The following is an 11,758-nucleotide window of genomic DNA, read 5'->3' on the forward strand; positions in this document are numbered from 1 at the left end:
ATCGAGTGGAATGGATTTTGGTGAAGATTATGGAGAAATTGGGTTTTTGTGAAAAGTGGGTTTCTCTTTTTTATGAGTGTATTAGCACCGTGTCTTATTCAATTTTGGTGAATGGAAAGCCTAGGGGGGATATTAGGCCATGAAGGGGAATAAGGAAAGGCGACTCATTGTCTCCCTACCTCTTTTTGTTGTGTTTAGAAGGATTGAATAGAATGCTTCAGCAGGCAGCCTCTAATGGTAGTATAAGGGGTTTTTCTTTGTGCAAAAGAGGTCCAAGAATCTCACATTTATTTTTTGCAGATGACAGTTTGTTATTTTGTAGAGCTACTATGTCAGATTTACAAGCTGTCCAAGATATTTTGTCTTTGTATGAACAAGCTTTAGGCCAAAAGCTTAACCGGGAGAAGACAAATATATTTTTTAGTAAAGCAGTGAATGAAGAGACAAAGGCCTTAATCTCAAACTTCTTACAAGTTTCGGAAGTGAAAGAGTATGGGAAATATCTTGGCTTACTGGCTGGGGTTGGGAGGAATAAGAAGGCGAGCCTCAACTTCATAAAGGAAAGAGTATGGAGTATACTCCAAGAGTGGAAAGAGAAGTTATTGTCTCAAGTGGGGAGAGAGATTTTGCTTAAAGTGGTGATGCAAGCGATTCCTACATTTGCCATGGGTTGTTTTAAATTACCAGTTGGTCTTTGTGATGAAATTAAGGCTTTAATCTGAAAATTTTTTTGGGGGCAAAAGGGGGAGCAACGGAAAATCCATTGGAAAAAATGGGAGGTTCTTTGCAAGCCTAAATCAAAGGGAGAAATGGGGTTCAAAGATTTGGGGAGGTTTAATGATGCAATGTTGGCAAAATATGTTTGGAGGTTGCTGAAGGACCAATCCTCACTATTTTATAGGGTTTTTTTTTTTAAAGCGAAGTACTTTCCTAGGGTGTCAATTTTCGAAGCATCAGCAGGTACGGGGTCTTATGCGTGGCAAAGCATCCTTAAATCGAGGAAGGTGATATCTCTGGGCATGAAATGGAAAATAGGCAATGGCAGAAGCATAGGCATCTATAAGGATAATTGGTTGCTTGGGAAGGGATCTGCCAAAATTTTTTCTCCATGTAGGCCAGAGTTGGATGGTGCTAAGGTTGCTGCTCTCATCAATCCGGCTACTCACTCTTGGGATCAGAACTTGGTATCAAAATTTCCTAGTTTTTGAGGTAGACTGGATCAAAGCCATTCCCCTATGTTGGACAGATCAATATGATCGCATTATATGGCCTGATAATCCAGATGGTGAGTACTCTATCAAAGCAGGTTATCAAAAACTTTGTGAGGAAGCAAATGTTAGTAATGCATCAAGTTCAGACCCGTCGCACCAAAAGTCCTTTTGGAAAAAGATTTGGAAGCTTCATGTTCCTAATAAAATAAAAAACTTTCTTTGGCGTATTTGTTCCAATGCATTACCCACAAAAGAGAATCTGAAGAAACGAAGAATAATTGAGGATGCAAGATGCAGTGCCTGCCTATCGGAACAAGAATCCACATTCCATTCTATTTGGGGTTGTGAGAAGATCAATCATGTGTGGGCTCCCTGTTTCAGTTGGGTCCGAACAGAGCATTCCCAAATTCAAGATTTGCAAGAGTTGATTAACTTGTTAGGACAGCGGGTTCAGAGGCTAGAGCTATTCGGTGTGGTGGTGTGGTTCATTTGGAATCATAGAAATAGACTGTGATTAAATGAGAAAGGTTTGCTGAGTGACAAATTTTTTGAAGCTGTAAATATGTATCTCTCGGACTTTCAATCTAAATGTCCGTTGAACAAACTAAAGCAACCCAAGGAAAATGTTAAATGGCAACCACCAAAGGAAGGCATGTATAAAATGAACTATGATGGGGCTGTTTTCATCGACTTGGGGGAAGTGGGGATTGGGGTTATTGTTAGAGATGCAAGGGGGGAAGTGATTGTTGCTTTAGCTGAAAAAATTCTCTACCCGGGCTCCGTGGAAATGCTGGAGGCTTTAGCTGCGAGAAGAGCAGCAAAATTTGCTATGGAGTTGGGCTTATCTTCTAAAATACTAGAAGGCGATTCTGAGGTGGTGTGCAGGGCGTTGCGGGCTATAGATTGGGGCCACTCATCCATTGGAGAAATTGTAAAAGACAGTGTCTATTGTAGGTTCGCTTCGAACCTTTTCTTTCTCTCACACTAGGTGACAGGGCAATTGTGCAGCTCATGTTTTGGCCAAGAGAGCAATTGTTTCTTTTTCTTTATTAGTTTGGATGGAGCATGTTCCACCAAATGTTGGTCCATTTGTAATTTTTGATTTGTCATTTGCTTAATAAGACCTTCCAGACTTGATTCTCAAAAAAAAAAAAAAAACATTTTGGTCTATTTTGGTCCATTCAGTCCAAACGGTCCACTTCAATTTACATTGGTCTTTTTGGTCCAAATGATCCACTTTGGTCCATCCATTTAGTCTCCTTCGATCCGTTCGGTCCACTTTGATTTTTTTGGGTCTTTCTGAATCTTTTTCCTATGAAAACCAATAGTCTAGGAATAATTGAAGGTGATTAGCAGTACCATTCAGCTTGAGTCATTTGAAGGAGTCCAAATCTTCTGTTTCACTCTTCTTGCTCCATTATATACTTCACAAATAAAAATATATTATTTAGGAAATTGAAATAATAGAAGGCATAAATTTAGCATTTAATAAATTAGATGGACATGTGACATGTTTTTATTTATGGAGCATGTAGTGGAGCAAGAAGAGTGGGATAGAAGATTTGGACTTTTGTTTAAATGATATATTTATTTTTGAGGCATTGAAGAAAATATAAAAGTAAATTTTAGTAATATATAACTAATTGGATAGAAATTTTAATATGCATCCATTTTAAAAAAAAAAATAATATGCTTATAAGAAATCCAGAGGTGCTTTTAGTTTATTTAAGCAAAGGAGATGAAGTTCATATAATATATTTAATATATATATATATATATATATATATATATATATATATATATATATATATATTTTTCACTTTCTAGAAAGGTTTCATTGTTTTTGATAAGTTCAAACTTATAAAAGGAGTTTCATGGTATGTATATATTTGTCTTAATTTGGTTTTTAGAAAGGATTACAGTAATGTGAATGAAAATTTGGAATTAGTTCTTTGGTGGTTCATTTTCTCAAAGAATTAAAGGAAATTGTTATTACTTTAAAAGTAATGCAGTATAAGACTTTGTGGCTAAAGATGATTCAAATTATAAAGTTCTTTCCAAATATAATCTATCTTCTACTCTCTAAAAAAATATAATCTACCTTCTAGTATTCTGGGAAAAGAAAAATTAGAGCCAAACATTATTAAAACCAAATGTTTTTATTTTAAATTTTTTTGAGAAACAAATGTAATAAAAATGTTATTTACTGCCGTGGGTTCCAAGTAGCTCAATTGGTAAAGTCTCTGACTCTTGAGTAAGAGATTTGGGGTTCAATCCCCGCCTACACCAAAAACCAATTGGTGTCTTGGTCTGATGATAAAGAGCATCATCAGGAGCGGACGTTATAGGTTAAAACTCTTTTAAAAAATAAAAAAAAATGTTATTTACTACCACGTAATTTGATATTTCACGATATGGAATAAGTTTTTCTATGGGAACTTTGTAGATGATCATTGGCTGAGCATCAAGCCATCAACTTGAAGTTATTGTAGACGATTTCAAGTTCCAATCACTCATCAATCTTGAAGGTGCCAGCCATTTCAAGTTTGTATCAGCCATCACCCACTTAAGCCATCAACAGCAAGCAACAATCAACCATCAAAATGTGTGTGTGTATATATATATAGCCATCAACAACAAGCAACAATCAACCATCAAAATGTGTGTGTATATATATATATATTTATATTGGCGGCAAATTGCACTTTTCCCATTCTTTAAAAATCAGTTGGAATGTCTCTCTAAATTTCAAAATTGAGCAATATCTCACCTGTTTCATTGATAATAAGCTCTTTGTCCCCTCCTATTAAGATTTTATCAAGTTTAAGGAAAAATACAAATTTCTGACATACCCCTGCTTAAAAAAAAAAAAAAAAATTTAACTCTTTTCGTTCAATATGATGAAAATTATAATTGTAGGAGACAAAGTGCTTATCACTAATAAATTAAGCATAATATATTATTTTGTTTTGTAGTTTAGCGGAGATACCTAAAATTTATAAGACCTAGAACATACCAATATGATGTGTGGCACTAGGTGCTATTTAAAAAAAAAAAAATATAGTGTAATATTGCCTAAAATTATATTAAATAGAACTTTATTTTGACCTTATTTTGTGTGTATATATATATATATTTTTTGGGTAGAAAAATGACTTTCGTTGACTAAATAGAACTTTTGAGGACAAATCAGTGGCGACGCCATGTTCACGTGAGGGTGGTCCTGGGACCACCCTCACCTGAAAAAAAAAAAAATAATAATTTTCAATTTTATTTATTTATCTACCTTTAAAAAAATTAGGAACATCGTCAAAAAAATTAGGAACACCCTCGCAGAGGTTGCCCTTCTTCTTCTTCTTCCTTGTCTTCTTCTTTGCTTCATCTCAGACGCTCTGCTAATCTGCCTCTTCTTTTGTTTTTGACTCTAATTTTTGCTTTGTCAAGTTTTTTCTTTAGTTTGCCTTTTAGACTTTTAGTTTGCTGACTCCACCCACGTGACAAAGCTTGGGAAATGACAAAACTCAAAAAGCTAACAAAAGAGTTTGATTTCAAACCTACTTATTGAGTCTTGCCTCTTCCCAATATGATATACATTTATTGTACTATTTTTTGTTGTTGTTTTTATTATTTAATTACATATTTATGTTTTAATATTCTAAAACAGCAATTGTTATATAATAATTAAATGCTTTGAGTGTAAAAAAAAAAAAAACTAAGGAGGTGTTTGATACATGCACTTAAAAATTGAAAACATATGTTTCAATGGGTGTACCAAATGAGGCATAAATGATTTGTTTTATTTGAGGTTTACTTATTTGGATCAATAATTTTATGTTGTATAAGAAAATATAAATATATATTATTTTTAATTTTTTTAGAAACATCGAAACACTTTGAAACGGTATGTCGAAATAGATCGGTACGGAAATATTCTGTTCCATTAAAGAAACCGAAACAGGGTTCGAAACGGTATTTATAAAATTGTTTTCAAGCAAAAAGAAAAAAGCTAAAAAAAAAATTTGAACTAAAATCTAAAAAAAAAAAAAAAAATTGTAACGAAACAAACTCATCCAAAAATACCTTGAGAAACATTCCTAGAGCTGCCACTGGGACAAATCCTCTCATAGTATAATTTGACATTGTAACAAAATAAAACCAACAAATGTTCACATGTAGACTATCAAAAATAACAAAATTATGGTTTTTTTTTTTGTTGAGATAACCGCCCTTAAGGCAAACTTTATTAAGAGAAACTAAATAGCTTACAAAGCATCGTGAACAACTAGGGGAGCTATATCTTCAAGAACGGTATCAAACTAGACCTGTAGCTCACAGCCGGACTTAGAGAGCTAAATGGTGGGCAACTTGATTGCCTGATCTTTTAACATGACTGAAAGAACTAAAGTGAAAGTCTCTTCTAGCTAACGGATTCGGTGCATTTATTTTCTTCATGGTATGATGGTAATAGTGATTCATTTTTACTTGAGAAATCTGGCGGCTGAGTCTGCAATCCATTGTATATAATTGGATCCATTGAATTCACCATTTTACATACTGCTCCTCGGTGTGACCTTACAATGAGCCTAGCAGATTTTTATTTTTCTTCAACGTGACACATCACACATCCCATCCCATCCCTAACACATGATAAGACATTATTGGGACAGCTACATTCTCTAGGCTTACTAGATAATTCAATGTTAGTTGTGGCCTCAAATCAATTCTCTCCTCAATGTGATTAGACATGATGATACGAAGTTGGAGGTTATTGAAGGCCAATATATATGGCTTTGTTCTTTCCAAATGAGTTCAAATGCTGCATCATTTTGGTATGTTTTAAGGTCTATGCCTCTATGGTGCATACTTCTTTTCACTTTCTGAATCAGCCTCGTACCAATGGCCTGTGTGTAAAGCTATGAAGAAAAATTAAAAAAAAGGTGTGGACACCCACTAGATTCATTTTGTCCTTCAAAATGATTTTGCAATTGTTTGAAGTATGTATTATGTGGCCTGTATAAGTGGGTGCTAGCTAGTATAGCCTAGTACTAGATTTCAAAACCAATCAAAGCAAATATTCCATTAAGAATATCTTTATCTTTTGCTTTATTTATTTATTTTTCCTTTACTCTTCTCTGTGATGATAAGGAATCCTTTGACAAATTATGACTTCAATAATTTAGTTTGGAAAAAAAAAAATCATTTCAGGTAAAACAAGTACAAATAGCAGGCATCTAAGTTTGGGGTCCAGTTCTTCACACACTGGTTCCCACCATAAATATGTGTCATGTGATATGAGGGATTGACAATTGGGTGACTGAAATTGAAAATTATGTGAGAAATGGTACTGAGAGAGATGACCCAAAGAAAATGGAAAACATGATGTTAGGGGGGAAAAAGAACTTGAATATGACAGCAAAATTGAAATGACTTGATGAGATGCAATGCTGGAAAGAAAGATACCTTCATGTATAATAGCCTTAGAGCACATCAATTGATGTGTGTGTGGGGGGGGGGGGGGGGGGGGGGGGGGGGCGGAAGAATGAAGTTTTTCCCTTAGAGCACATCAATTGAAAGTGTCATATATTTTATTTTTACACCCAGTCTTGAGTTTAGAAGGAGGAGGAGGAGGATTATGGTAGGTTAAATAACCTACGTAAAATTCAATTACTTTTTTATGAATGAATTTGCTATCATCAATAGAAATATTAAATGATATTATGATTTCAAAACTTGATTTCAAGTATAATAATTTGATTAACGAACGATTTGGTTTATGAGTGCCTTTAAGGTATTTATTACTAATTATTTTTGAAAAATTTTTATAACATGTTTACGAGAAATATAAAAAATTGTCAAAAAAAAAAAAATAATCTTTTTCAATTTCTCATAATAAATTTCTGAAAGTATTTTTTTCTAAACCAATTCGTTAAAGCACCTTATTACTTTTTTTTTTCCCACTAACTAATTAAGTACTACCAGATCTTGCTAGCTATAACTTTGTACTGTAGATCTAGCAACAGCACTTTACTTGGGTCCACCCACTTTGCGAGTTCTAAATAAAATTTGAAGTGTACTATGTTTTCAAAAACATTCAAGTAGGAGTCCTCAATTAACTAACTGATTAAGTACTACTAGATCTTGCTATCTTTAGCTTTGGACCCTAGCTATAGCTTCAGCATTTCTTGGGTCCACCACCCCATTTGTGAGTTTTTCTTTGAGTTCTAAATAAGATTTAATTGTGATGTTCGATCTAAAGCACCATACTTGTCTTAATAGTTTAATATCTGTTTTATTTTTTAAATAAGTTTTATTTTTTAACAAAAGCCTAATAGAATAGCTTATGTTAATGCATCTTTCATAAATCATAACCCCCCTCTTTTAATTTTTATTTCTATTATTGCTAATCATTTAGTGTAATTAAACCAAATAAACTAAATGTGGGAGGATTTCAAGCTTATGTTTTGTGATGTACACCTTCAAATTATGTGAGATTTCACATATTTTAATAGGAATACAATTTTATATAAAAAGTTGAACGAATATATGACAAATTATGATTGATGGAGCATGGAGTGAAATTCAAAGGTTTGACAAAAGATTTGTATCTAATTTAGTAGTTAATACGTTATATATATATAGTACTATTTTTCTTATTAACTTTTAAATGATTAGAACCGGTAGGAAAAATGGGGACTCGCTTGTGAAAGATTTTAGTTGTACAAAACATTTTCCATACGAGAAAATTTTTGCTGTTAGTGGGAAATAAACAGAGGACGAGAGGAATGCAATAAATGGTTAAAAGATGAGAGAGTATGGTAATTATATGTCAAACCACCTAATCATTTCACACTAGAGTTTCAAAAAAAAGGGTTGAAAGGAGAGAACAAACTAATAATGTCATGATTAAAGGTAAATTTCAAAGTTTGATGCCTTCAATTGTGCAGCTTGTTGATGGCCCTAATGGAATCCAATAATGAACAGGAGCTTATATTGACAATCATGGTATCTTTGTATTCTTTTAGGTTGTATCACAATAACCAGCAAATTGCTCAAAAGGCAAAAGCTGATACTTGTATGTTATAACTATAAGCATCTTTGTTTTATTTTTTCCTAGTGAATACAAAAAATCTTCTCTTAGCTTCGTGTTGGAGATTCAACATGCCAATGTAGTTAACCTCATCTAAATCTTTACATGAAGGAGAATGATTCCATATTTGCCAACCAAAATCAAGAAAATGATTAAGAAAGAAAAAGACTGAAATTTTAGGCTCAACAGCTAGTTTCTTTAACAAATTGCTCATTGTTGAAAAAGTGTTCATTCTCACAAGATCCACAATTTAGTGCTACCAATAGTCAATCTGTTCAGCTCTAATACACCAACACTAAATAAATTAAATTGATCAATAGCCTTAAATGAGCAATACAAAAGCTTATTCTCTATCAAGCTCAATAATTAACCACCATACATGTCCATTGTCCACAGTTGGGAGTGGTGAATCTCTCTAGGAACCTTATATATATATATATAGCTTTTCCATGTACATGATCACCATATATATATATATATATATATATATATAAACCTTAAATTTCACAAGATCCTTGCCTTAGCACATTTTAGGCAAAGAATAATTAATTAGTAGAGATTATTGAATCTGAATCCTACACTTCATGATGGTCTTTCTGTCCTCAAACTTTTTTTGGCTTAAAAGTATACTTCGAAGACACTTGGGAAACCATCCTAGTATTATCAGGCTGTCTCTGGGACTTTGTGTTGTAAGAAGCAAATCTTCCTTGCCTCTGCTTCCTTCTCGTCTGTGACAATTGGGGGATGAAAACTCCAGTTCCTTTGCTTTCTCTTTTGCGAGTTTGTTCATGACAAAGAAATGGAGGTAATTGTGTAGGTGGTTGGATTGCTCGAGAAAAATCCTGAAAATTAAGCCACACTCATTTAGTAACCAAATAAGTTGAAAAAAGAAGTAAACAAGGTTACTTATAGCACAAGAAAATACAAGTGTCTACATATATATATATACACAAAATGAAGAACTAAGAACCTGGAGAGAAACTGAAGGACAATTCGCAACCGGGTCTTCCTCGTCGTCATCCATGATTAAAAGAGAGATTTGCTTGCTTAAGTCTGCAAAAAATGAATCATCTTCTACTTCCATAGACACTTCCATTATTTCTACTCAAAGTAGACCCTGTTTGTGTGTGTTGGTGTTCTATTGTTCTTCACTTTTGTGGTATCTTTTTTTTCTCTCTCTTTTCTCCAAACTCAATGGGGATAAAGAGGTTTAAATAGGGAAAGGAAGGTAGGGATAGGTAAGTCGAAGTATATGGTCTAGTAGGGATGTGCATGTGCAATGGTGGGGTCATGGTCTAGTTGGCCAATCTGGACAAGTCCTACGAACCCACAAAGCTCATGGAAGTGTGTTAAGATATTATCCAGTTGAAGAAAGAGATGAGGACCAGCCGGCAACAACCCACACCCAGATATCTAATTAGGATAGACTCAATCTCTACCACTCTTGGTTGTAAATGAGTGCTCCCTCTCATCTTTTTTTTTTTTTCCCAAATGGCATAAGGTACGGTTCATAATTCATATTACACATGTACATAGTATATACACTAATGATGACATAAATTTGTACGAAAATATAATAGTTCCTTAGCTAATATCCTAATAAGGGTAATGGCAAATAATTAAGATGTTTGGCTATGTGAAATTTATTTGTATTTGATCTGGATTATGATTCAACTCAATATAAAAATGCTATGGTTTTTAATGAGAAGTTTTTTGAGGCTTAGTTCACGGAACAATAGACTTTAAGGTTTGACTTCAACTCTGTGAATGTAAACAAATTACCAAAACATGTAAGTATTGTCTTGTATAATTATTTTTTTATTACATATTTTTTCTTTATTTTTGCATTTCATAGATCTAAAAATTTGGTGAATATTCTCCGAATAGGAAAGCCTTACCTTCTTATGAACAACTTAAATAAGACACAAATGATAGTGATATATGGAAGAATAGGATTATTAGGACCGCATGCTTTTATTTAAATCGAAAGGTGGGAATTAAAAGACATATGCAAGTAATACCAATGGATTAATAATTAGTTAAAGCAATTGGTCAATCAGATTCATTTGCTACAGTGCATCTTTGTTTGAACAGTGAAAACCTTGTTATGTGGGCCAATAGTCATAATTAAGAAGAATGAAACTGTTGGTACAGCTCTGCATGAGTTTGGAGGACCATTGTGAGGATATATACTATCTTTTTTTCATTTTTCATCTTTTGTAAGACAGAGAAGAGGTGTCAATGACTCAATGAAGCAGTAGAAAGTGACTACTCTGGCCTACTAGTACTGGATCAAATACATGCATGAATTAACTTGTTTCATCAACTCATTTTCCATTCTTCTTTAAACACAGCATGCCTCATCTGCTAGTACTTTACACTTCTCCGGAAAGCAAATTCTGAATTATGGGTGTCAAATGTCAATGTATGGTCCACATTCCACACTATTTGCTGGCTGGCTAAGGGACCCTTTCGTTTTAATATTATGGTGCATGGATATCTCTTTTGTTATTAATTGTATCATTGAATAAGCACTATCTATTGGGACTTTCATTATATCTTGGAGTGCAATTGCTAGATGGTAGTTAGGAGTTTGCCGGTGCTTTATTCCTCTTCCAATTCTTCCTTATTTTGTTGATGTTGGATCCTAGTTACAATTGGCAATTTGATGACAGAAGGTAATGATATATCTGCAAAAATGTATGATCAATGTCTAATCAGTCCTTTATCAGGAATCAATTATAATAATTGCGGAGTTGGGGGATTTTAGATGTTAATCAATGAAATGGTGAATTAATTATTATTTTAGCTATGAACATGTCTATATGCAACTTTTGTTTTTCATTTTGTTGTTGCTCAGAACATAAATGATTCCAATAGCTAAGGTTTGGCCTGCTTTTATTAATCCCAATGAAAATCTTCCTTAGGTACTTTTGGATGTGGATTAATGGGGAAATGAAATATACTAAAATTAGCATATTTTAACTACTATTTTGGTCTTCTTTTCTATTTTTTTTTTCCGCTTTGAAGTTAGGTACTAAGGGTCTGTTTAGATATCGCTTATTTTGCTAAAAATTGAAAATTTATTGCTGAAAATATTGTAGCAAAATAATTTTTAAAACACAAAACACTATAGCAGTAAGTGATTGTTGTGTTTTTTTATGGGTTTGGTGGTCCATAAACAATGCCGTAGACCCAAAAAAAAGAGGAGAATGTAACTTAATTGCTGAGCAGACGCACGTGAAATAGAGGCAAAAATATAAGGACCCAACACAAAAGTGGCTCATCCTCTTCCTTCAGCAAGAAAGATTTTTACTACATAAGAGTCGGTACTAAAAGTGAGTGGCTGTGAACATTTTAAAAGGGCTTGGCAGTCTGCCTCCCATGTGAGTCCTGTCTGTCCCAAAGGGCTTGTTGGCTGTACGTCAATTTCATTTTTTTTTTCCCTACCTTTGGAGAA

At 33.6% G+C, this 11,758-nt stretch overlaps 2 protein-coding genes across 2 annotated transcripts; one reads left to right on the top strand and one right to left on the bottom strand.

Moving 5' to 3' along the window:
- The first annotated feature begins 329 nt into the window (after positions 1-329).
- LOC142624352 (uncharacterized) lies at positions 330-1,725 on the top strand. Its single transcript, XM_075797882.1, has 2 exons — positions 330-669; positions 1,115-1,725. Exons 1-2 carry the CDS (start codon positions 330-332, stop codon positions 1,723-1,725), a joined length of 951 nt encoding a protein of 316 aa, XP_075653997.1.
- Positions 1,726-8,580: 6,855 nt separating this feature from the next.
- On the bottom strand, positions 8,581-9,486 carry LOC142623718 (uncharacterized). The gene is made up of 2 exons (XM_075797169.1): positions 9,269-9,486; positions 8,581-9,140 (listed from the first exon to the last, which is right to left on the bottom strand). Exons 1-2 carry the CDS (start codon positions 9,392-9,394, stop codon positions 8,901-8,903), a joined length of 366 nt encoding a protein of 121 aa, XP_075653284.1. The 5' UTR covers positions 9,395-9,486; the 3' UTR covers positions 8,581-8,900.
- Between the last annotated feature and the right edge of the window lie 2,272 nt (positions 9,487-11,758).

The sequence above is a fragment of the Castanea sativa genome, chromosome 2 (assembly GCF_040712315.1).
Source record: "Castanea sativa cultivar Marrone di Chiusa Pesio chromosome 2, ASM4071231v1".
NCBI classification, from domain to species: domain Eukaryota; kingdom Viridiplantae; phylum Streptophyta; class Magnoliopsida; order Fagales; family Fagaceae; genus Castanea; species Castanea sativa.